Below are 23667 nucleotides of genomic sequence, written 5' to 3'. Positions count from 1 at the left end.
AAAGTGAGTCGAAGCAATTTCATGGATGACAGCTGACACCTTTCCCATGAATCCCCAAATTCATGAAGCCTTAGGAACTTCAGGGAGAAAAAAATAAGAAGAAATACACACCTAGAACCATTATTTTAAAACTACAGAGAACTAAAGATGAAGAGGAAAATCTTAAAGACAGTTGACCATAAAAGATTACCTTTAGAGGAAAGACAGTTTAAATTATAATGGACTTTTCAACAGCAACAATGGAACCCAGGCGACAATGGAATATACCTTCAATGGGCTGAAAGAAAATCACTGCCAACCTAGAACTGACATCCCCAGTAATAATATCCTTAAAGAGGGAGAGGGAAATAAATCATTTCAGACAAGCAAAAACTGAGAAGTCTGTACCAGCAGACCCACCATTAAAAAGATACCAGTGAATGTTCTTCAGGTGCAAAAAAAGAAAAAAAAAAAAAAAGGAATCCCAGATGGAAGGTCAGAGATGCTGAATGAAGAAAAAGTATTAGAGAGGAAGGAGTCAGCAGGCTGACTGTACAAGAATGTGATGCAGAAGAACCAGGAAAATCTAGCTTACAGGAGAGGTTATCTTCCCCTTATACAAGTTAAAAATTATATTTGGCTATCCTCCAAAAGAAAAGAGTTAAAAAAAATCCTTGTATCACATTTTGGAATATATTTTTCACTATTTTTGGGTGGGGGGAAATCAGACATCATGGAGAAAAGAGCAATATATTATACTGGGAATTCCCTGGCAGTCCACTGGTTAGGATGCCACACTTCCAATGCCAGGGACCTGGGTTCAGTCCCTGGTTGGGGAACTAAGATCCCACAAGCCGCATGGTGAGGTCTATATATATACATATAATACTGCATCTTTTTAAAAATATAAATGGTGAAAGTAACTACAAAGTAATAACAGAAAATGTTTGCAATAATTTATCAGCTAAGATCAGGTTCAATTCTATGTGGAGGGAAACCTAGGGGTGGAAACAGGGGGGACAGAGGGTTCCTAAGAGGTTTCAGATACTATTTTACTCATTAGACCACATATTTATCATTAATTGATAAAAACAGATAATGAATTAAGAAAGAAACCTAAGAGACCTAATTCTTTGTTGAATGTAGAGATATTCGTTGGTCTGGCAACCAGTACAGAAAAAGTTCTGTTTTTCCACTATGTGAGTTGGAAATATACTATAAATGCAAATTTCTGATACTTATGATACGAGAGTAGGATTAGGAATAGCCTTTTCCTATGGTTTGTGAAAAAATGTAAATAGTTGTATTTTGGGGATAATTTAATTTTTCAGCACAGACTACAGGTCCCCTTAATGTCCCCCCATCCCTGGAATTCTAAGATTCATCCTAAATACTGTGAGAATATTAGTCCTGAATTACTGAGATCCAAGTCCTTGGTTCTAACTACAGGCCAAGGGGGCTGCCAATGATTTTATTCCGTTGTTCTTAAAGGACATCACTACTGAAAGGAATTATTCCATCAACAATGGTGCTGTTGAGTGGCCTTCTCGTCGAATTCCCGTCTCATTCACATTATCTACCCTGCCAGTCCCCTTTATTTCAAGGTGTTTCTACAGCCCTCTGCTCTCCTAAAACCCCCAGCCTGAAATGAAAATTTATGTCCATGGCTTAACTGAATCAGTTCAGGAAGGTTCCCCACAGGCAGGAACAGCTGAATGGTAAAGCAGACATTTGTCATCAGTTGAATTCTATTCACTGAGAACATCACTGTCCCAGGCAAATGTGAGAGAGGAAAAAACGGGCAGGAAGCACTCACTCACCTGCCGCAGTTTGGTTCCCACCATGGAGGCACTGCTGTCAAGCACAAACACCACATTCTTGGGTAACGGAGGAAGGTCTTTGGGAGCAAAGTAGTGCACAAAATAGCCATTTAGAACCTGGTGGAGGGAAAAGAATGTAAAAATGGTAGTACCCAGATTAGGTAGGAAAACAAACCAAAATGGATAGTCTATGGGATCTCTAATAAAAGTCAAAGGTAGCATGAAACAGAGTCTAGGGCCAGATTCCATACCCAGAGCAAAAGTATCCATGGTCTGATTCCTCCAACTAATTGCAAATTAATGAATTAATTTATTTATTTAAACATCTTTATGGGAGTATAATTGCTTTACAATGGTGTGTTTCTGCTTTATAACAAAGTGAATCAGCTATACATACACATTTATCCCCATATCTCCTCCCTCTCATTTCTCCCTCCCACCCTCCCTATCCCACCCCTCTAGGTGGTCACAGAGCACTGAGCTGATCTCCCTGTGCTATGTGGCTGCTGCCCACTAGCTATCTATTTTACATTTGGTAGTGTATATACGTCCATGCCACTCTCTCACTTCGTCCCAGCTTACCCTTCCCACTCCCCGTGTCCTCAAGTCCATTCTCTACGTCTGTGTCTTTATTCCTGTCCTGTCCCTAGGTTCTTCAGAACCTTATTTTTTTTTTTTTTAGATTCCATATATATGTGTTAACATATGGTATTTTTCTCTTTCTGACTTCACTCTGTATGACAGACTCTAGGTCCATCCACCTCACAACAAATAACTCAATTTTGTTTCTTTTTATGGATGAGTAATATTCCATTGTATATATGTGCCACATCTTCTTTATCCATTCATCTGTTGATGGACACTTAGGTTGCTTCCATGTCCTGGTTATTGTAAATAGAGCTGCAATGAACATTGTGGTACATGACTCTCTATGAATTATCATTTTCTCAGGGTATATACCCAGTAGTGGGATTGCTGGGTCTTATGATAGTTCTACTGTTAGTTTTTTAAGGAACCTACATACCGTTCTACATAGTGGCTGTATCAATTTACATTCCAAGCAACAGTGCAAGAGGGTTCACTTTTCTCTACACCCTCTCCAGCATTTGTTGTTTGTAGGTTTTTTGATGATGGCCATTCAGACTGGTGTGGGGTGATACCTCACTGTAGTTTTGATTTGCATTTCTCTAATGATTAGTGATGTTGAGCATCCTTTCATGTGTTTGTTGGCAATCTGTATATCTTCTTTGGAGAAATGTCTATTTAGGTCTTCTGTCCATTATTGGATTGGGTTGTTTGTTTTTTTGATATTGAGCTGCATGAGCTGCTTGTAAATTTTGAAGATTAATCCTTTGTCAGTTACTTCATTTGCAAATATTTTCTCCCATTCTGAGGGTTGTCTTTTGGTCTTGTTTATGGTTTCCTTTGCTGTGCAAAAGCTTTTAAGTTTCATTAGGTCCCATTTGTTTATTATTGTTTTTATTTCCATTTTTCTAGGAGGTGGGTCAAAAAGGATCTTGCTGTGATTTACGTCATAGAGTGTTCTGTGTATGTTTTCCTCTAAGAGTTTTATAGTGTCTGGCCTTACATTTAGGTCTTTAATCCATTTTGAGTTTATTTTTGTGTATGGTGTTAGGGAGTGTTCTAATTTCATTCTTTTACATGTAGCTGTCCAGTTTTCCCAGTACCACTTATTAAATACGCTGTCTTTTCTCTATTGTATATTCTTGCCTCCTTTATCAAAGATAAGGTGACCATATGTGTGTGGGTTTATCTCTGGGTCTTCTATCCTGTTCCATTGATCTATACTTCTGTTTTTGTGCCAGTACCATACTGTCTTGATTACTGTAGCTTTGTAGTATAGTCTGAAGTCAGGGAGCCTGATTCCTCCAGCTCTGTTTTTCTTTCTCAAGATTGCGTTGGCTATTCGGGGTCTTTTGTGTTTCCATACAAATTGTGAAATTTTTTGTTCTAGTTCTGTGAAAAATGGCATTGGTAGTTTGATAGGGATTGCATTGTATCTGCAGATTGCTTTGGGTAGTATAGTCATTTTCACAATGTTGGTTCTTCCCATCCAAGAACATGGTATAGCTCTCCATCTGTTTGTATCATCTTTAATTTGTTTCATCAGTGTCTTATAGTTTTCTGCATACAGGTCTTTTGTCTCTTTAGGTAGGTTTATTCCTAGGTATTTTATTCTTTTTGTTCCACTGGTAAATGGGAGTGTTTCCTTAATTTCACTTTCAGATTTTTCATCATTAGTGTATAGGAATGCAAGAGATTTCTGTGCATTAATTTTGTATCCTGCTACTTGACCAAATTCATGGATTAGCTCTAGTAGTTTTCTGGAAGCATCTTTAAGATTCTCTATGTATAGTATCATGCCATCTGCAAACAGTTACAGCTTTACTTCTTTTCCAATTTGGATTCCTTTTATTTCTTTTTCTTCTCTGATTGCTGTGGCTAAAACTTCCAAAACTATGTTGAATAATAGTGGTGAGAGTGGACAACCTTGTCTTGTTCCTGATCTTAGAGGAAATGGTTTCAGTTTTTCACCATTGAGAACAATGTTGGCTGTGGGTTTGTCATATATGGCGTTTATTATGTTGAGGTAAGTTCCCTCTATACCCATTTTCTGGAGAGTTTTTATCACAAATGGGTGTTGAATTTTGTTGAAAGCTTTCTCTGCATCTATTGAATGACCATATGGTTTTTCTCCTTCAATTTGTTAACATGGTGTATCACATTGATTGATTTGCGTATATTGAAGAATCCTTGCATTCCTGGGATAAACCCCACTTGATCATGGTGTACGATCCTTTTATTTTATTTATTTATTTATTTTGCAGTACGCGGGCCTCTCACTGTCTTGGCCTCTCCCGTTGCAGAGCATAGGCTCCGGGAGCACAGGCCCAGTGGCCATGGCCCACGGGCCCAGCCGCTCCGTGGCATGTGGGATCTTCCCAGACCGAGGCACGAACCCGTGTCCCCTGCATCGGCAGGTGGACTCTCAACCACTGCACCACCAGGGAAGCCCGTATGATCCTTTTAATGTGTTGTTGGATTCTGTTTGCTAGTATTCTGTTGAGGATTTTTGCATCTATGTTCATCAGTGATATTGGTCTGTAGTTTTCTTTCTTTGTGACATCTTTGACTAATTGCTAATTTAATCTGTATAAAGTCATTCCTTAAAAGTATATCGACTACACTGACTAAATCAATTTAAATTATCCATCCCTTCTTGACTCTTGTCACTTGAGAATCCTGCTCCCTTCATTATCTGGTTTTTCCTAACCACCTTTCATGTTAAGACATAAAGACTGCTTACATCCTGGATGCACATTAATACATTTTGATATTCCCACCCTGTCTTTGGAGCAACATAACCTAAGAAAAAGGAGCCATGGGCCAGTCTCTCTAAATTAAAATTAAAGACGAACTAAGTTCTAACTTCATCTAAAACACCGCAGGGAAAATTAGATTATAGGTTTCCTTTGCCTCCAGATTACTGACGCAGGAAACAGATAACCACAGCCTCCAACAAGGGAACACTGCTGGTCTTCTTGGAGACATATTTGGGGTTAAAACAGATTTCCTAAGAACTGGAAGTTCTCTCTCCCATAGGTGAGTATTGAAATCCCTAGTTCTGGGTGTAACTAAGAGTATCAAGCAACTAACATGAAACAGCAACAACGAACCCATTACCTGGATGTCCCCAATGCTCTGTTCCCTATTAACATCATATCTAATGATGAAATCTCCCAAAATGCCATTCTGGGCAATCTTGGCTTGTTGGACCACAGTAGGTTTAAAAACGACTTTGGCAAAAGTTTCGTTTTGGTTGATAACTGTAGAAGGAGGTGGCCCAGAATCATCTGTAAGCAAGATACAAAGATAATTAATAACTGAATACATAAATTTTTTCTGAAAAGAAACAAGATCTATTTTGCATGGACACAAAGGGTTAGACTTTATTTTAGTGCAGGTTTATGTTTCATATGAACTCCCAAAACTTTGTACAGATAACATATCACAATGCACCAGGTATGTTAGCATATATTTCACTTCTATGCCTCCTTTTAAATCTTTTCTTATAAGAATTTTTAAAATACGCAAAAGTAGACAGAACAGTAAAATGAACTCCCATGTACCCATCACCTGACTTTAACAATTATCAACCTTTTACCAATCTTTTGCATCTGTTTTTATGTATCCTCTCACAATTGTTTCCTAGAATTTTAAAACAAATCTGAGCCCTCATACTTTATCCATGAATACTTCAGTATATATCTCTAACTACAAGAACACTTTTAGTGTAACCACAAAACCACTGGCACAAGTAACAAAATTAATGCTCAGTGCTTAATTATCAACCTATACTCAGTTTGTATTTAAATTTTCCTGAGTCTCTAGAACCTATCTTGGAAGTTGCTTTGTTTGAATCAGGATCATAACAAAGTCCCCACATCACATTTGGTTTATGTTTCTTAAATCTCTTTTAATCCACTAGTGTCCCCCCTCTTCACCTTTTTTCTAATGCTACACATAAGTGTTGTAAAACACTGGTTATTTGTCCTATGGAGTTTCTTACATTCTGTATTTTGTGATTGTTTACTTGTCCTGTCCTTCAACTTGCTCTTCTGAAGCCCTGGTCCCCAATTTTGGGTTGAATGTAGCATCTGGGGGAGTAGAAAACATACCAATGCCCGGGCCAAGAGCTCATTTAATTGGTCTGCGACACAGCTGAGGCATCAAGATGTTTAAATTCCCCGTGGGGGTCTAATGCTCAGTTAAGATTGAGAATCACAGCTCAGTCCCCTGTAGTTCCTGCGTTCTGGTGGGTAGCGCTAGAGACAGGCTACACTCAGCTTCAGTGCCATGGACAAGAACACTTCTTGGTGATGCTGAGTCCCTACTACTTTATCACATCAGAAAGTACACAATATCTAGTTGGCTACTTTTAGTTGCAGTAAGATTCATGGTGGGTTCTGATCACCCACGATAAAGTTCCTCATCAGTCTTTCCCTTAATAGTTTTATCAATCACTGATGATGTCTGCCTGTTCACTATTTCATTAGAGTCGCGGAAGGCTGCTTTCGAATTCTATCATTCCTTCCATATGGAATTCTTCAGTAAGGAACACTTTTCCTCCATCAGTCATTTGGTTGCCCTAACATACTGTTTGTCCAGAAAACTTATGACTCTTTAAAGAAAAAATTTCCCAAAGCTTTCCCCAGCATGAAACTTAGGATATAAATTGAATTCCAGAAAGAGGATAAATGAATTTTATGTGATTTAAGAAAAATTAGTGATGACAAAGAGCATCTCGTTTCACTCCTAACCTTCATTCCTTCCGTAGGACACACTACAGAGAATTATTTCGTGGACTACCACCTTTGTAAATCGATACACCATGTCTATATACCGAACAACAGTAACCCAAAGTTTTGAGATCTGCATGCATCATGAAGAATATGAAAACAAAATGAGGAATTCGTAAACATCAGTATGTGGACTTTTTAATCCAGATACTGAATCAAAGCCCGGATTAAAACTGCTGCATAGCATCTGATTCTCTTTTTAAATCTATTCAAGTTGTACCATGGAGTAAGCTGACCAGCAATTTTCCATCCCTAATTAGCAAAACAAAAAAGGAAATGAGGCATAATTTGTCCATGGTAATTTGTGTTTAAGAATAAACTTCTTGGGCTTCCCTGGTGGCGCAGTGGTTGAGAGTCCGCCTGCCGATGCAGGAGACACGGGTTCGTGCCCCGGTCTGGGAAGATCCCACATGCCATGGAGCGGCTGGGCCCGTGAGCCATGGCTGCTGAGCCTGCGCGTCCAGAGCCTGTGCTCTGCAACGGGAGAGGCCACAACAGTGAGAGGCCCGCGTACCGAAAAATAAATAAATAAATAAATAAACTTCTTTCTGCTAAGGGCTTATTAGACAAAAGTCAAAGGAAGCTTAGACATTTCCTTCAACAGAACTGACAATTATTATTTAGAGACCATTTAGGTGTAACCTTAACAGGAACCACCAGGCAGAACTGACTCTTCTATTATTTGTACTTATCAAGGGCAGGGATTTCAGGAGTGACCAGAGAGCTAGCAAACAGAAAGTCTGTTCTTACAGAAAGTCAATTGTATGCAAGAGAACATACTTCCAACAGATCTGCTCATCTGAAGAAGGAGCTGTGAAAATCTCAAAGGCATGCTGACAAGTGCCAGCCTGTGTTCCCTGGAGTCAATCTTTCATTGTTATTACTGGCAAAGCCCCAAGAGTGAGAGGTATGATAATACATTAGCTAAGAACTCAGGATCACAAATGAGTCAGAAGGACCTGCATTTGATACTGGGTCTGCCTCTCATCATCTCTGAGGCTCTGGGCAGGTTATTGAGCCCTGGTTATCTCATCTATAAAATGGATGAATGGTCTACCAAACACACTATTGAAATGGTTGTGATGTGATGTACCTAGCATCATTCTGATTCATGGTGGGCAGTCACGCTAGCTAACATTATCATCAACCACAAAGGGGTACAAAAAATAGAAGGGCCAGTGAATTCTAAAACAACACAACGTGTCAAACTTGGGATACTTCTTGCAACGAAGAGGAAAGAACTACTGCTATTCGCAACACGGTTGAATCTGAGAGTCATTTTGAGTGAAAACACAAGATACAAAAGAAAGTATTCACTATGTTTCCATTTACACAAAACTCAAGAGCAGGCATAACTCACTCATGGCAATTGAAGGAGCCTAGCGGTTCCCTTGGGGGGTGAATACTGACTGGGAAAGAGGATAAGGGGACCTTTTGGGGTGCTGAAAATACTCTACGTCTTGACCTGAAAGTAATTGGTTGGGTATATACATAGGTAAAAATTCATTAAATTGCACACATAAGATTTATATACTTTATTCTGGGCATAGCCCAATTAAAAAAAAATTAAACTCATTGAAAGCTGTATAGTCCAATAGATTGAACAAACAATCCCTGGGATGGAACACAGTATTATTTGCCAAATGAACCTCTATCTTAGGGTAAGTCTGTTTGTGTGGGCATTTATATGGGGATTAGGTGTATTCATTGTAGTTCCAGCTGGCAGAATGAGGACTAGGGACAGAGTTACGAGGAAGCACTTTCGTGCAGCATCTCTAAGCTCTAAGAAAGATGTCCTGTTGGCAGAAGCAGCTTTCACAACTCATCTCACTAGAAGTGTTCCAGCAAACGCTGGATGGGTTCATCACCTGCAGGGGTGATGCAGACCAGCTCTACCACGTAGTTTTGGACCACCAGCAGCATCCGTATCACCTGGGAACTTGCTAGAAACACAAATTCTTGGGTTCATCCCAGAAACTCTGAGTCAGAAACCCTGGAGGTGGGACCCAGGAATCTGTATTTTCACAATCCTTCCAGGTGATTCTGGTTCCTGCACAAAGACAGTGGTCATGTGCCTTTGATATCTGTAATTGGGCGCCACTAGATTCTCTCTAACCTTAAAATTCTACATGAATGAGATTTGACTCTCTTGACACTGTCAGGACATACCTACTATTTCATGTTTCAAGTCTCTCTCATTGAAATGGTCTTTACAATTACCCTGAATTAATACCACTCATGGTTGAATGAAAGTACTGAGGATTAAAAAGTATAATTTCTCTCTTCATAATTAATTGACTAGGCTCTTTGATATAAGCCATGAGAAAGGATAGTGTATTATTATTTTTGTTTCCTACTGACCTCTGATGTTTGCTAGTGCATGATGAAAATTCATGAGATTCCTCTAAATAGGCTTATTTTATGTGCCCAAAGAGTGGGTTGATTCCCAGCTGGGTTATTCACCAAGAAGCCCGGTTCCTGAGATTGACCTCCACCCACTAAGTACCAGACAGTCAATGTGACCCAAGGAATTTTCCACTACCTATCAAAAAAAAAAAAAGTCTGCTGGGAAAAATTCCAGAGTAGTATCTCTAGAAAATAAAATCCTCTTTTTATTAGAGAAGGAAAAAATCTTAATAAAAAATTTATTAGAGAATGAAAAAAATCAATGACATTAGTATAGGCTGCCCACAGTTACTGACCAAAATCTCAAAGCAGAATAGTACTATTTAGCTTTTCCTGGCTGTGAATTGGGGCTCATCCTGGTGACCGCCACAAAATCGTAAGTACAATGAGCTAATTTATTAGCAGGGCCCTCAGCGATCATGGGATGTGTCCTAAACATAATGAAGAGTGCAAGGCAACAGGTTGGGAGCAGACCAAGAGTGAGAATCTGACCTACTTTTCTAATGAGAAAGCACATATTTTTTCCTCCTATTGGTTTGCCCTCCTTCGTGACCACTTGGTCAGGGATAGCAGTGAACTTCGGTGATTGCTCTGAATGGAAGGAAACTGTGTCTTCTCATGTCATCCCCCTGTTTTAATCCAAGCATCAGTGGTCTTGTGTAAGATGACCTTCGGGGGCACAAGACTGCCTCTAGAGCATCCTTGAGAAGATTCACCGACTGCCCTTTTCCCACCCACCGTTCCCTGCTTCTCAGGTCATTAGCATCCCCACGATGCCCTCTTCCTGTCTAAAGCCCCATGTTTTCGAACAAGAAGATACGTGTTATTTTAGAACCCACATAATACCGAAGGAAGTGGGCTCTAGAGTTTGGGAGACTCAAAACGACAGACTTAATATCTCTGAGCCTCAGTTCCACATCTTTTAAATCCACATCATAGAATCACAGTCAGAATTAAGTGACATCATATATAAAAGCAAGTGAGGATGGTGCCTGGCACATGGTAGATGCTCAATACATAATAGCCCCAGCCTCTCCCCCTTCAGAAGTACCTTCTTATTCTTTTTGTCTAGGATGAAAGGCAACTCATGAGGGAAAAAAAACTCTTTGGTAACACAGTTTACCTTTTCCCATAACAGGTTTCTCTACACCACTAAGAGCTTGGTAAAAACAAATAATCATTATTTAGAGGAAAAAAGGCACATCATAATGAACATTCTTAACAGGGAATTCAAGAATGTTGATACAGAGAATGATCTTTATAAAGTATAATGGAATTAGTAGCTTCCCAAGAGCTCCCTGAAATTATATACAGAATTTGGCATGAAAGTGTACATGTAGGGACTTCCCTGGTGGCGCAGCGGTTAAGACTCTGTGCTCCCAATGCAGGGGGCCCAGGTTCGATCCCTAATCAGGGAACTACATCTCACATGCATGCCACAACTAAGAGTTCGCATGCCACAACTAAGGAGCCCACCTGTCGCAACTAAGACCCAGCACAACCAAATAAATAAATAAAATAAATATTTTTTTCAAAAAAGAAAGTGTACATGTGTATTTTTTCCTGGAGAGATGTCCGTAGCTTTCATCAGATTCTCCAAGGAGCCCCCATAAAGTTAAGAGCCATGCATACAAGTGCCATTAAATATTCCTATTTTTCCCATTGATTCTATCTTGTAATGATATGGCACGTCATCTATTTTGCATAAAGCATGAAGAGAACAGGGATGTTATTCACAAATAAACACTCCCCTCCTAGACAACCACCTGGGGGAAAAGGGAAGCTGACTGCTATGTACAGTGTCTAAAGGTGAAAAGATTTAGGAGCAAAGAACCACAGTCAAAGTCATCAGCTGAAAGCCACACCTCTTTGGGTCAACTGATGGGGGATTTCCTGGCCTCTGTTTCCTGTGGGCCTTGGGTTTGCCAACTGTCAGAGAAAAACAGCCAACACCTGGTGATTTTATAAAAGGATTTCCAAACAAACACTGTCTACTCATTTCCCCTTGGAAAAGAGGCTAAACTGTCTATACTTGCTTATGTAACTTTCTCACCTGGGCTCCAGTGGGGAGATTTCTTCAATAAAGGGCAAGTCAAAAACATGTGAATAATTGGCCAACTACCCTTCAATCATCACAATAAAGACAACATTCAAGCAAACTGGCAGAGTATTAAAAGAAGAAGTGATGGGGATGTAATTATGGCATGGCGACTATGGTTAATAATACTGTGTTGCATATTTAAGAGGTGCTAAGGGAGTTGATCTTAAAAGTTCTCATCATAAGGAAAACAATTCTGTAACCACGTATGGTGAGGAATGTCGCTAGGTTTATTGTGGTCATCATTTTGCATTAGATACAAATAAATCATTTTGTTGTACACCTGAAACTAACATAATGTATGTCAACGGTACCTATATTGGATAGGTCTCAGGGAAAAACAAAGTGGTAAAGTTGAGGCAATGAAGACGGAAAAGAATTTAAATACCATCATAAGTCCCCTATTACATGCAGTTTTCTTATTGGAATGGGGCTTTCTCCTCTATATTGATAGTTGGTATTTTAAATCCTTTTGGAAAATAGCATCATATAGATATGACAACATACAGCATAGAATGATAATGCAAATTTACAGCTGAAGGCGTTCAAATTCAACTCCATCACTGTATAGGTAAGCGGTGTTTGCCCAGATTTCTTAGCCAATTAGCTTACTACTTCACTCCTTACTCAAAGCTCTTTCTTTCCCCAAAACGATACATTACTGAGTCTCAGGTTTCCCTGTTTGAATGACTTGCCCAGAGAAACTATGCATGAAAACAAGTACAGCTACCTCATACATTCTAAATGCAGATAACCCCTAAAAACATGAATCACCCCTTCCTGATACCATTTTGTGTCCATTGATGACCTCCAACATTAGCTGCTCTAAGTGCCTGAAACTGGACCAAATGAAGGCCCAGCAAAAGCTGTGCTAGGACAGCAAAGGAATATAAGACTAAGAGGTTTCTGGTAAATTCTTCTACGTTGTCCTCTGGCACTCAGGCAGAACACAGCCCAATCACTGAGAAAACCTGGGTGGCATTTTACTGATGCAACCTTACAGAGGGTGTCCTTATACTACTATTCAAAACTGCCAATTCTTCTTACCCATTAGGATGGCTACTACCAAATAAAACACACACACACACACACAAAAAAGAAACAAAAAAAACCCACCAGAAAATAGCAAATGTTGTCAAGGGTGTGGAAAAACTGGAACCCCTGTGCACTGTTGGCGGGAATATAAAATGGTATAACGCTGCAGAAAACGGTATGGTGGTTCCTCAAAAACTTAGAAGTAGAACCGCCACATGATCCAGCAATTCCACTCTGGGGCATATACCCAATAGAAGTGAAAGCAGGATCTCAAAGACCCTACACGCCATGTTCATAGCAATACTATTCACAATAGCCAAGAAGGGGAAGCAACCCAAGTGTCCTTCTACAGATAAATGGGTGAACAAAATGTGGTCTATATGCACAATGGAATACCAGTCAGCCATAAAAAGGAAGGAAACCCTGTTGTGTGCCACAGTATGGAGGAACCCTGAAGACATGATGCTAAGTAAAATAAATCAGTCACGAAAAGACAAGTACTGTATGATTCTACTTATACGAGGTCCCTAGAGTTGTTAAACTCATAGAGGCAGAAAGTAGAATGGTGGTTGCCAAGGTCTGGGGCAGTGGGAGAAGGGAGAGTTGTTAAATGGATATAGAGGTGCAGTTTGGGAAGATGAAGACTTTCTGGAGATTCTGAATAAACTCAACACTACTGAACTGTACACTTCAGAACGACTAGGATGGTCGATTTAATGTTATATGCTTTTTACTACAATTTAAAACTTTTGTTAATTTTTAAATGAACTTATTTACAAAACAGAAATAGACTCACAGACATAGAAAACAAACTTATGGTTACCAAAGGGGAAAGGCGGGGAGGGATAAATTAGGAGTTTGGGGTTAATATACACACACTACTATATATAAAATAGATAAACAACAAGGACCTACTGTACAGCACAGGGAACTATACTCAATATTTTGCAATAACCTATAAGGGAAAAGAATCTGATAAAGAAAAATATATATATATATTTATGTATAACAATCACTGTGCTGTACACCTGAAACTAACACGACATTGTAAATCAACAACACTTCAATTACAAAAAAACTTGTATTGATTTTTCAAAACTGCCCACTCTAAGCTCTTCAAGGGCAGTGACAATGCCTTGGACATCTGCAGGTGCCAGGCGTTCAGCACAGGACGTGGTGAGGACTCAACGTACGCTTGCGGAACATTTAACCTGGACACGACTCAGCACATTGGCACATACTTGGGCAGATGAATGGAAGGGCCCTTCAAGAGGGTCATCTTGAACGTGTGCTGGTGGGCGTGGCAGATGCTCTAGTCGATACAGGTCACCTGCATCCACCTCTGGTTGCAGCCACACTTGTGGTGGACAGTGCCATTCACCCGGACAACACCCCACCTCGCACAGCAAACTAAGACAGCAGGAGAAAGGAAGAAACAGAGTGAGGCCTCCCAGAGAAGAGCAGGAGGGTCACCAGTACCAAGTGAAAGAGAGAAGGCTACCCTCCCCGGTGTCTCGGAGCCACCCTGCTCAGAGCCAGCGCCGACCCAACTAGAGCCAACGTCCAAACAGACAAGTAACGTGGGTCCTCCTATCAGCATTAAAAACAGAACCAAAAAAAACAAATCCAACTACGGAGCCAAATGATTCATACCTCAATAATTTCTGCACTGAACAATGCTGGAAACCCTCACATAACAACCAGATTGCTTCCTGGCAAATGTACAGAGGCCAAGAGGGGCCATGCCCTTCCAGCTGCAGACTGGAGACTGGATCCAGGGGAAAGACACACAGCAGTGGGGAACGGAGCTGGGGGTGAACCGTTAGTCACAATGCAGCCTTTAATAGGGCAGAGCACCAGATTTAGCAAATAAAAAGACAGGATGTCCGGTTACATCTGAATTTCAGATAAACCACGAATGATTTTTTTTAGGTTAAGTATGTCTCAGATACTGCACAGGATATACTGTTTATCTGAAATTCAACTGTAACGGAGCATCCTGTCTTTTATCTGGCAATTCTGGAAAAGGGAGGGATCTTGTAACCGGTCTTCTGGAACCAAATTCTGTCTCCTAATCCCTCCTTCACAACAGAATAAGAGCTACACCCAAGAGCTGACAAAACTGACCAACTTAAGCCAGGAATGTATTGAAAATCCAACAGCATCTTCACTGCCGACAGTCATTTATTCCTGAGTTCTTTTAACAAATATTCATTGAGCACCCATTCTACGCCAGGCACCACACTAGGTGCCTTGATTACAATCCTGAGAGTCTTCACAGCAAAAGGCAGAGTCATGGGTTACCAGACCAAGCAAAGAAAAAGAGAAATAAGATTTTTAAACAGATTCAACCAACCCCTCGTTGTGCATCTACGGATATGCAGAACACAGGCTAGTCTGCAGTCAAAAGTGACTTGAGGGCTTCCCTGGTGGCGCAGTGGTTGAGAGTCCGCCTGCCGATGCAGGGGACACGGGTTCGTGCCCCGGTCCGGGAGGATCCCACATGCCGCGGAGCGGCTGGGCCCGTGAGCCATGGCCGCTGAGCCTGCGCGTCCGGAGTCTGTGCTCCGCAACGGGAGAGGCCACGACAGTGAGAGGCCCGTGTACCGCACAAAAAAAAAAAAAAAAATGCAGCTGTCTGAAAATAGAGACAGAGGTAGATTGGTGGTTGCCTGGGGCTGAGGTGGGAACAGGGAGTGACTGCAAGTAGGCACAAATATCTTTTCGGGGTGATAGGAATGTTCCAAACTTGGATTGCGCTGATGTTGCGTAACTCTGCAAATGTACTAAAAATCACTGAATTATAGACGTAAAATGAAAAAATTTTATGCTATGCAAACTAAGCTTCAATAAAAACTGCTTTTTCAAAAAGCAAAGAATATAAGCGATAAACAATGAAAGTCACAGAACCATATCTGTTTAGTGGTAGAAAAACTTTTCAACATTGTTCTTTAGCTTTACAAATAAATAAGCATGTTAAAAAGCACTCATAAAAAATCTGTTTCTCATAGAAATTCAAATAATATCAAACCCCAAAAATACAGCTACCCAGGCCTCACCCAGATAAATTCTAATTCACGTGTTTCAGGTAGGACTCAGTCGTCTGTATTTTTTGTTTTTTAACCTCTCCTGTGCCTGTAGGGTATAGCCAGGTTTGAGCATCACTGATGTAAAGCAAAAGGGGATAAAACAGGCAAGGTACCTTATTTCTTATTTTGTTTATCTCATTTTATTTTACTCCTAGCCATCAGGGATCTGATCATAAATGGAAGTTTTATGCCCCCCTCCAGTTTTTTTTTTTTTTAAGCATGGAAAGGGCAGTAATTTTGGTGCCATAGGGCCATAAGAAGTTTGAGATTTTAACCTAGAGAGTGAAATAACCAGCTTTAAACATAGATGGAATATCTATCCTGGTGTATGACTTGAGAAGATCACACATCCAGGGATGTTCCAGGAAAGTCTTAATTTCAAATACTCTGTTCCACTGAGCTCACAAATCATAAAAATATTTTAGAGGAGTTACTGGAGGAGAAGGGAGGGTGACAGATGAGAGAGGGAGTCTGGTCTTGTACCGAATACCAATTTGTATCCTTTTAGAGTTTGAACCATGCACGTGAGTTAACTATTTTAATAATCCAGAAAGTATAATGCTTTGGCTTCCAAAGTACATCTCACCGAATTGGCTTTCACATTGAGAAAAAGCCCATTCATTTACGATTCAGTAGCCGTGGGTCCAATCCCCATACATCGGACAAGTAAACTGAGGCAAAGGTAGGTTCCACTGCTTTTAGCCTTTCTCTTTCTTTTTTCGTAACTAGGGAGAGACTCGGAATTTGAACTCACACCCTCAGTATTTTACAAAAGCTCCCAGAGAGGGCTGTTCTAGAGGCTGAAGGAGATAATCTTGTGTGCAAGGGCCGAGTCTAGTAGCTAGCACGTAGTCATCTTTATCTAGAATTGCTTCCGTAAAGATGTCAATGGGTCCAGCGGTCAGAGAAGTCCAGAAATCTGACCTCTTAAGGACAGCCAGATCTATCAGAGGCATGTGCTGGCTCTGGTCCACATTCACACGATCACAGCCAACATCCTGGTCTAAGTGCTATTCTAGCTGCACCTCTATCCTGGATGCTTTCTGGAAACACGCAATAGCGTCCAGACAAAATCACAACATCCTATGCCTCTGGCTCCTGGGGCTGCCGTTTTGCAGGAAGAGGAACAGCTGAGCTCTGGATGGGAATGAGGGGCAAAAGGGCCCCGGTCCACTGCACCTGGCCTGGGTAATGGCCTGTGAGACCTCTCACTCTGGAAGGCAAAATATCTACTCTGGTGCAAAGAGCCAGGAAAACAATTTTCTTAAAAATAAACAGATTCCCAAGAGGTCAATGGTCTGGAAAAATTCCTCTGAGATTCCCACAGGCCCTGCAGATAAGCAGTAACAGGATTAACAACGGGATTCAGACCTGTTCCCTCCAAGCATAACCCACACACCACAACGCGGACACCTCTGAAGAGTCACAGTGGTTCTGAACCTGGCAAGACACACATCCATTTCATTCCTACAGCAGGACGACCATACTTCCCACGTGGGAAAATTCCCCACTAAATTGTGATTAGGGAGAAATGAAATTTTAAAATGTTCTTTCTTATTAGATTAGGTGTGTATTTTTCTTTTTTCTTTCTTTTCCTTTTTTTTCTTCCTTTTCTTCTCTACTTTGCAGACACCTCATTAGCTATCTACTCTTCAAAACGCATCCTGTTTAATACTGTAAGGAGACAAAGGTTAATCAGACAAAGACCTGCTTCAAAATCACTTATGATCTAATAGGGGAGATAAGATTTGCACAGAAAAAAAGTAAATAGAAGGGGATAATACTAATTACGATGATTAAGCTCTTACTCGGCACCACATGTACACAAATGCTTCCCAATGACCCTAAGAGACAGTTACCATCCCTGTTTACAGATGCGTAAGCTGAGTCTCACACGGCCCAGGTCAGCTTTTTTCAAGGACATAGTTCATAACTGATTGAAAATCCATTAACCATACACACAGTGACCTAGATGACCTAAGAATGGTGTCACGTATCTCATGCCATTTCTGAATGTCAGGTCCCTTGATGATATCTGTAACTTTCTGACGAGATCTGGATGGACTGCCAGCCCACTGTCTGGAGTCAACTTATAATAGACCTGAATCCACACTCCAGTCTTTGAGGGTGAACGACTTCTCACGTCCAGAGTCACTCACTGAACTGCGTGCTGGGGGCAGAACACGTATGTTCCGTACTGTCACGTCCAGAGTCACTCACTGAACTGCGTGCTGGGGGCAGAACGCGTATGTTCCATACTGTTCACTGTCCCACATACCAGCTCCGGCTCTTGACTGTTTTTGCATCATGTAAGATAACGACATTCTGTTATTCCTCGAGTCAAGTTATTTCTCTCCTCTCCTTCCAACCTCATCCCTAAATATTCTTGTACGAGAAGCCTTCTTGGGAGACTCTGGACCCTCCTTGCAGTCACAGGGGTTGAATTCAGATTCTGCACACTCCATGATCACTCAGCACTCAGCACTTCCCTGATCTCAGTGTCACAGATGTCTGAAATCTTGTCATTCTAACCCCGGTGAATTTGGGGGCACATCTATGCTGTCACCAATTTGACATAAAGCCTTACTGATATACTTAGGATAAGGCACAATGCAAGTGAATATTTAATGTAAACTATTAGTGGAAATTAATATAGTGGTTAAAATTAGATTAGATTGAATTTTTCATTATCATTTCAACAGAGTGCTGTTTAAAAAATTAAAATTTGAGAAAAAAGCAAATTGAGCAATCTTACTAATGAAGAAAAAATGTCTGTGTCTTAAGTCAAACTGGCAGTACATATTTTTCATTATTTAAATTTAGAAAGATATAGCACATTATTTAGATGTTTACGTTAATGTCAAAAGTTTGCTTTAAAAACAGAGTATTGAAAAATAAAATAATAATAAAAAAAGAGTATTAGAAAATGACCACATACTCCCTTACCCCTAGTATAAAATGATTATTTTATGTAACTTCCTGGTCTTTTGTCAGCTTCACAGTTAACATATTTAACATTAAAGTGTATGTACAACTGTGTCTCTTTTTTCTCTATCACGTGCTGAATTGTTTTTGTAACCCTATTTTACTAATCACGTCTGTGTGGTTGAATACTTAGGATGAAGGAATGTTTTTGCTACTACAAATATTATCAAACGGGTTTGTACATGTAACAGTACCGATATTTTAGATGTCTCACCGAGGTTAGATTCCCAGGAGTGATACGACAGTGTCAAATGATTTGAACATTTAAATCTCCTGATAGAGCCTGGCTTAAAAAACAAAGGTACAGGGCACTGTCTTTGTTTTGCTGCTGTCCTTCAGGTTCCCCCTCCTCTTGGGGCCCGTGCTGCAGGGGTGCCATCTGGTTTAATGCCAGCGCCCAGCCTGAAGTCAGCACACGACACCTGAGTGCATCCGGCCAGCACCGCTCACCTTGCCCCCGCCCGCTGCCCTGGCGACGGCTGTTCTGGAGCCCCAGCACCTCCAGCGCCGCGATGCCCGACCTCTCCAGAATGGTCACCTCCACCGTCAGCCGCCCCACCAGCTGCTGGGGCCGTACGCTGACCACGTGCTCGTACTTCCCCAGCCGCCGCTGCAGGAGCTCCTCGTAACTCAGGAGGAAGGCAGCCTTGTCCTTGCTGGGAAGCACCACGGAGGCTCTGAAGGTCTCCGTCCCCTTCTCCCTGGAAGAAAGAGAAAAGGGAACAGGGGATCGGAGAAAGCCAGGTTCCCTCGAGTCCCCCAGGGCCCCGGCCAAACTCTCTCAGCGAGAGGCCTTAGCGTGGACCACAATGCTTCCCCATCATCAAGCCACCAGCCACTGCAGCTGCCCCCATGATGCATCCTGAGGGGATTCAGGAAGGAGAAAACCAGGAGACTGGCCCTAGATAGTTAAGATGCATATCTAAGGAATAATTTCAATGAGCCCAGACTCTTGCATCTTCCTATACACAGAAGCACTGAATTCATCAACTCGAGATGTCTGTTGTTTTTCAGTGTGTGTGATTAGCAGTAATCTTTTGATGTGTGACTATCTCTTTTTTTTTCAGCAAAAACTCCTCTATATCCTGGCTCCTGTTTGGAACAGTCCCTCAGAGCTGAGAAGCTGTCTCCCAGGCTATAGTCTTCAGTAATGCCTCCAATAAAACATAATTCTTGATTTTTAGGTTGTGCATATTTTTTCAGTTGACATTAGAAAGAAAAACTAGAATTTAGTTTTGGGACGAGTAGCAAAGGCCTGCACTAGAGGAAGGTCAGACAGGTTCAAGGAATTCTGAAGAGCAGAGAATTCAAAGACTACTGAACTCTCCGACCTCTCCTTGTGTCAGACCCGAGGGAGCAAAGGGGAGGGGGACTGACACAGCTGACCTCCAGGAAAAACAGATTCCTGCTGTGATCCGACTAAACGGAACTGTGGCTTGCCTGCTTCTGCACAATTTATGAAGTGTAAGAAAAGATAATCCTCATAAAGCCCACACCTTTTCCTCTAGATACTAAGGTCGTTTTTCTTCAAAGGGAACAGATCACTTTTTTTTCAAATGGGCTGGTAGAGAGGGAAATTGATTATTCTCAGTATACTAGGTGGTTCTCTAGTTAATGTTATCTACGGAGTCATTAAAAGTGAATTGATTTATTGGTTTTCAGTGTTTAGATTCAGTTTATAGACAAAGAATACAAATACCAGGACAGATCAGAATTTTAACGGTGATAACTGATGATGCAAAAGTAAATGATTAAGTAGGAAGAGATGAGTGCTGGAGATGGAAGTGAAAAGGTAGGATGACATGAAGGAGAGAGAATATTATCACTGAAGATAACAGGGCTCGTCTAAGATGGTATAACTGCTTAAATTAACTGAAGAAGAAAAAGATAATAATACAAAAAACTGGAATGCAGAGAGAAAGTGGGAGTATTGTAAACATGCTAAATCCTCTTTCTTCACAGCACAGAATCAACAGATAATATCTGATTTTTATCATGAAATTTTTAAAAAGTAAACTATCATAATATTTAGAGTGAGGGAGGTAACTACCAGAAATCTACAGAAATATCAGAAGTGGATGTTTCTAGAAAGTGAGAACTGGGGAATGGGAGCAATAAAATATTCCTTTTCATCATAAACCCTTAGCTACTATATTGTTAACCGGGTATATATCTGTATTTTTTTAGGTTTTTTTTTTTTTTGATGTGGACCATTTTCAAAGTCTTTATTGAATTTGTTACAGTATTGTTTCTGGTTTATGCTTTGATGTTTTGGCCCTGAGGCATGTGGGATCTTAGCTCCCTGACCAGGGATCGAACCCACATCCCCTGCACTGGAAGGTGAAGTCTTAACAGCTGGACGGGCAGGGAAGTCCCCAACCAGGTATATTTAATTATTTATTATGATGATAAAAAATAAAAAGATAAACCTTTGAAGAAAAGGGTGAGAACAAGATGGGTAGGCAGGGCAGAAAATTTGACACTTGGCTAAAGTGGACTTTTAATTCCTTAATTCAATGGTACTTACCCACTGTCTTCTGTGGTTTTATTCCTTTTCTCTTTTACCTTATCACCATTTTTCTTTTCTTTCTCTGTAATTTCTCCCTGATACACCTTGTCTCCAATAAGCCTGAAACACAAGACAGCCGCGTTGCCAGCTTGCCGTCCAAGACAAACTCCAACATGGATCTCATAACCATGACAACCCTAGAAAATATTTTTATTTGCCTCTTGGATGTGCAGAAAGAATGCATTCCAGGCCAGGGCACTCCCCTTGTATCACTCATCTCATTCTAGGGCAGTTTTCAACAGGTCCAGATGGGAAGATCCAAGCCAGGGGGCCTCTGATTCTCCAGGAGGAAATCAGAAGACCTGCTCAAACTTCCAAGAAGATTCCCCAACTTGAACCTTGCCCAGACCTAAAATTAAACCCACACACCTCATTTGCATCTCTTTACCTCTTAGTTCAGGAGAAAACAAGAAAGATATTCTATCTGGTACATCAAAGGTTTCACGGTGTCTCGTCCTTCAGATCTCAACTTCAACACTGACTCCTCTGATCCACCTCCCCAACTAAACAAGCCGCCTCAATCCTACTTGCCATCTCCACAGCATTTGCTACTGTCTGAAGTTATCTCATTTATTCATCTGTTTGCTTATTTATTGTTTCTCCCCAGTGGAATTTCTGGAGCAGAGCAACATTGTCTTTTTTCATAGAAGTAGACCAATCACCTTGAAGCACACCTGGCCCAGGGTGGGTACCCGTTTGTTGGAGGGAAAGAAAGAGGAAATGAAGGTGGGGGGAGGAAAGGAGAGAGGAAAGAAGAGAGTAATGGAATAAAAGAAGAGGTAATAAAAAGGAGGAAGGGGGAGAGGGAGAGATAGAAGGAAGAAGGGAGAGGAAGGGGGGGAGGGAATCAACATTCTTTCCCACGAACTGTCCACTGGACTGAGAATTTATAAATTCTCACGGCCAAAGACTGTGGTCCTCACAGCATCTCAGGCTCCCCTTGACCCTCCTGCCTAGAAACCTTCAACCCAGGGTCTCTGACCAGGGTGTCACCTACATAGTGAAGTTAGTGATGAAAGCTGCGGCTGGAATCTGCATCTGAAACGTGATTTCCTGGTCCTCAGATGCTCTGTTCAGCAACCTGCAGGCAACCGTAGTGAAGGCGTAACGGGAAATGATGGTGGACTTCACTGAGAATTCTGTCATCAAGGGTTTGGTTTTCTGTTGGAATCAAAACACACGGTATGCTGTGCACCTGGAACTCTCACAACATTGTAAATCGACCATACTTCAATAAAAATTTTAAAAAAAACCAGTATTTTCAATGGCACATGAAAGCATGATTCAACCATTTGGGGGTAGGTATTTTTTTTTTTTTTTTCCGTAAGAGAAATCATCTTCAGTTTGGGAGCCCTTGACTTGTGATTGTTTTCTTCTTTCTTTGTCTTGTCCTGATTTTCCAGATTTTCCCCTCAGTTGTAAAAGTCATGGTTGAACAACCAGTACATGACAGAGAAACAAATTATTTAGCCCAGCTTTAAGAAATGAACACAGTAGGGAGATATAAATTAGGAGGTTGGGATTAACATATACACACTACTATATATAAAATAGATAATCAACAAGAACCTGCTGTATATATAGCACAGGGAACTCTACTCAATACTCTGTTATAATCTATATGGGAAAAGAATCTGAAAGAGAATAGACATATGTATATGTATAACTGAATCACTTTGCTGTACACCTGAAACTAACACAACATTGTAAATCAACTACACTCCAATATAAAATTTTTTTAAAAACTGTAAAAAACAAAAAGAAATGGACACAGTTAAGATTTCCAATTTAACAGAGAATATACTCTACTTAAAGAATAAAATATTGGAATTTTAGAAGTATGTGAAGTATATAACACTTTTCTGTTATAAATGTTTAGATCACATTTCTAGACTCACTGAATTGACCACAACATCAGATTACACCTAAAGAAATTCTCATATTTCCTAATTAATTTCAATATCCACTTAGAGAAACTATACTCTGGGGCTTTTCCTTTCAGATGACAATCACATTATTGTAAAATAAGAATCAATACTGAGCTCAAGAAAGTATTTGGGGAATTAGAAGCCAGAAATAGGGAAGTCTGTGCTAATTAAATTTATCCCCCAAAACTTCTGATAAGGGCAGTAGCTAGGCAGTGCAAATTTAAAAGCTGGTTAAACTATTCACAGTTCTCTGTGCATCTATAATATATGCATTTGCTTCTACCTCATGGTATTATAACTCCTGCTAAGTGTCTTCTTCACCGCATGAGCCAGGCCAGAGTGTGGGCAGTGGTGGTGGCAGAGTTCCACCAGACTGT

The 23667-nt window shown here is 40.7% G+C and overlaps 1 protein-coding gene across 2 annotated transcripts in view; it reads right to left on the bottom strand.

The window, feature by feature from the left end:
- The window catches only part of ITIH5 (inter-alpha-trypsin inhibitor heavy chain 5), a 74217-nt gene that overhangs the window by 31953 nt on the left and 18597 nt on the right, over positions 1–23667 (bottom strand). Inside the window, exons 3-7 of one of the 2 annotated variants that reach the window (XM_004281699.3) lie at positions 22360–22523; positions 21321–21422; positions 19244–19494; positions 5505–5674; positions 1800–1916 (exon numbers count right to left, since the gene is read on the bottom strand). In XM_004281699.3, the coding sequence (XP_004281747.1) occupies positions 1800–1916; positions 5505–5674; positions 19244–19494; positions 21321–21422; positions 22360–22523 (804 nt within the window). Of the gene's footprint in view, positions 1–1799; positions 1917–5504; positions 5675–15075; positions 15312–19243; positions 19495–21320; positions 21423–22359; positions 22524–23667 lie in introns of those variants that run through there. The other variant, XM_049705629.1, reaches the window with a different exon arrangement.

Source organism: Orcinus orca, chromosome 2, assembly GCF_937001465.1.
Source record: "Orcinus orca chromosome 2, mOrcOrc1.1, whole genome shotgun sequence".
NCBI lineage: Eukaryota > Metazoa > Chordata > Mammalia > Artiodactyla > Delphinidae > Orcinus > Orcinus orca.
Note: the sequence above shows the minus strand (reverse complement) of the source record. Positions and strands in the feature narration are given on the sequence as shown.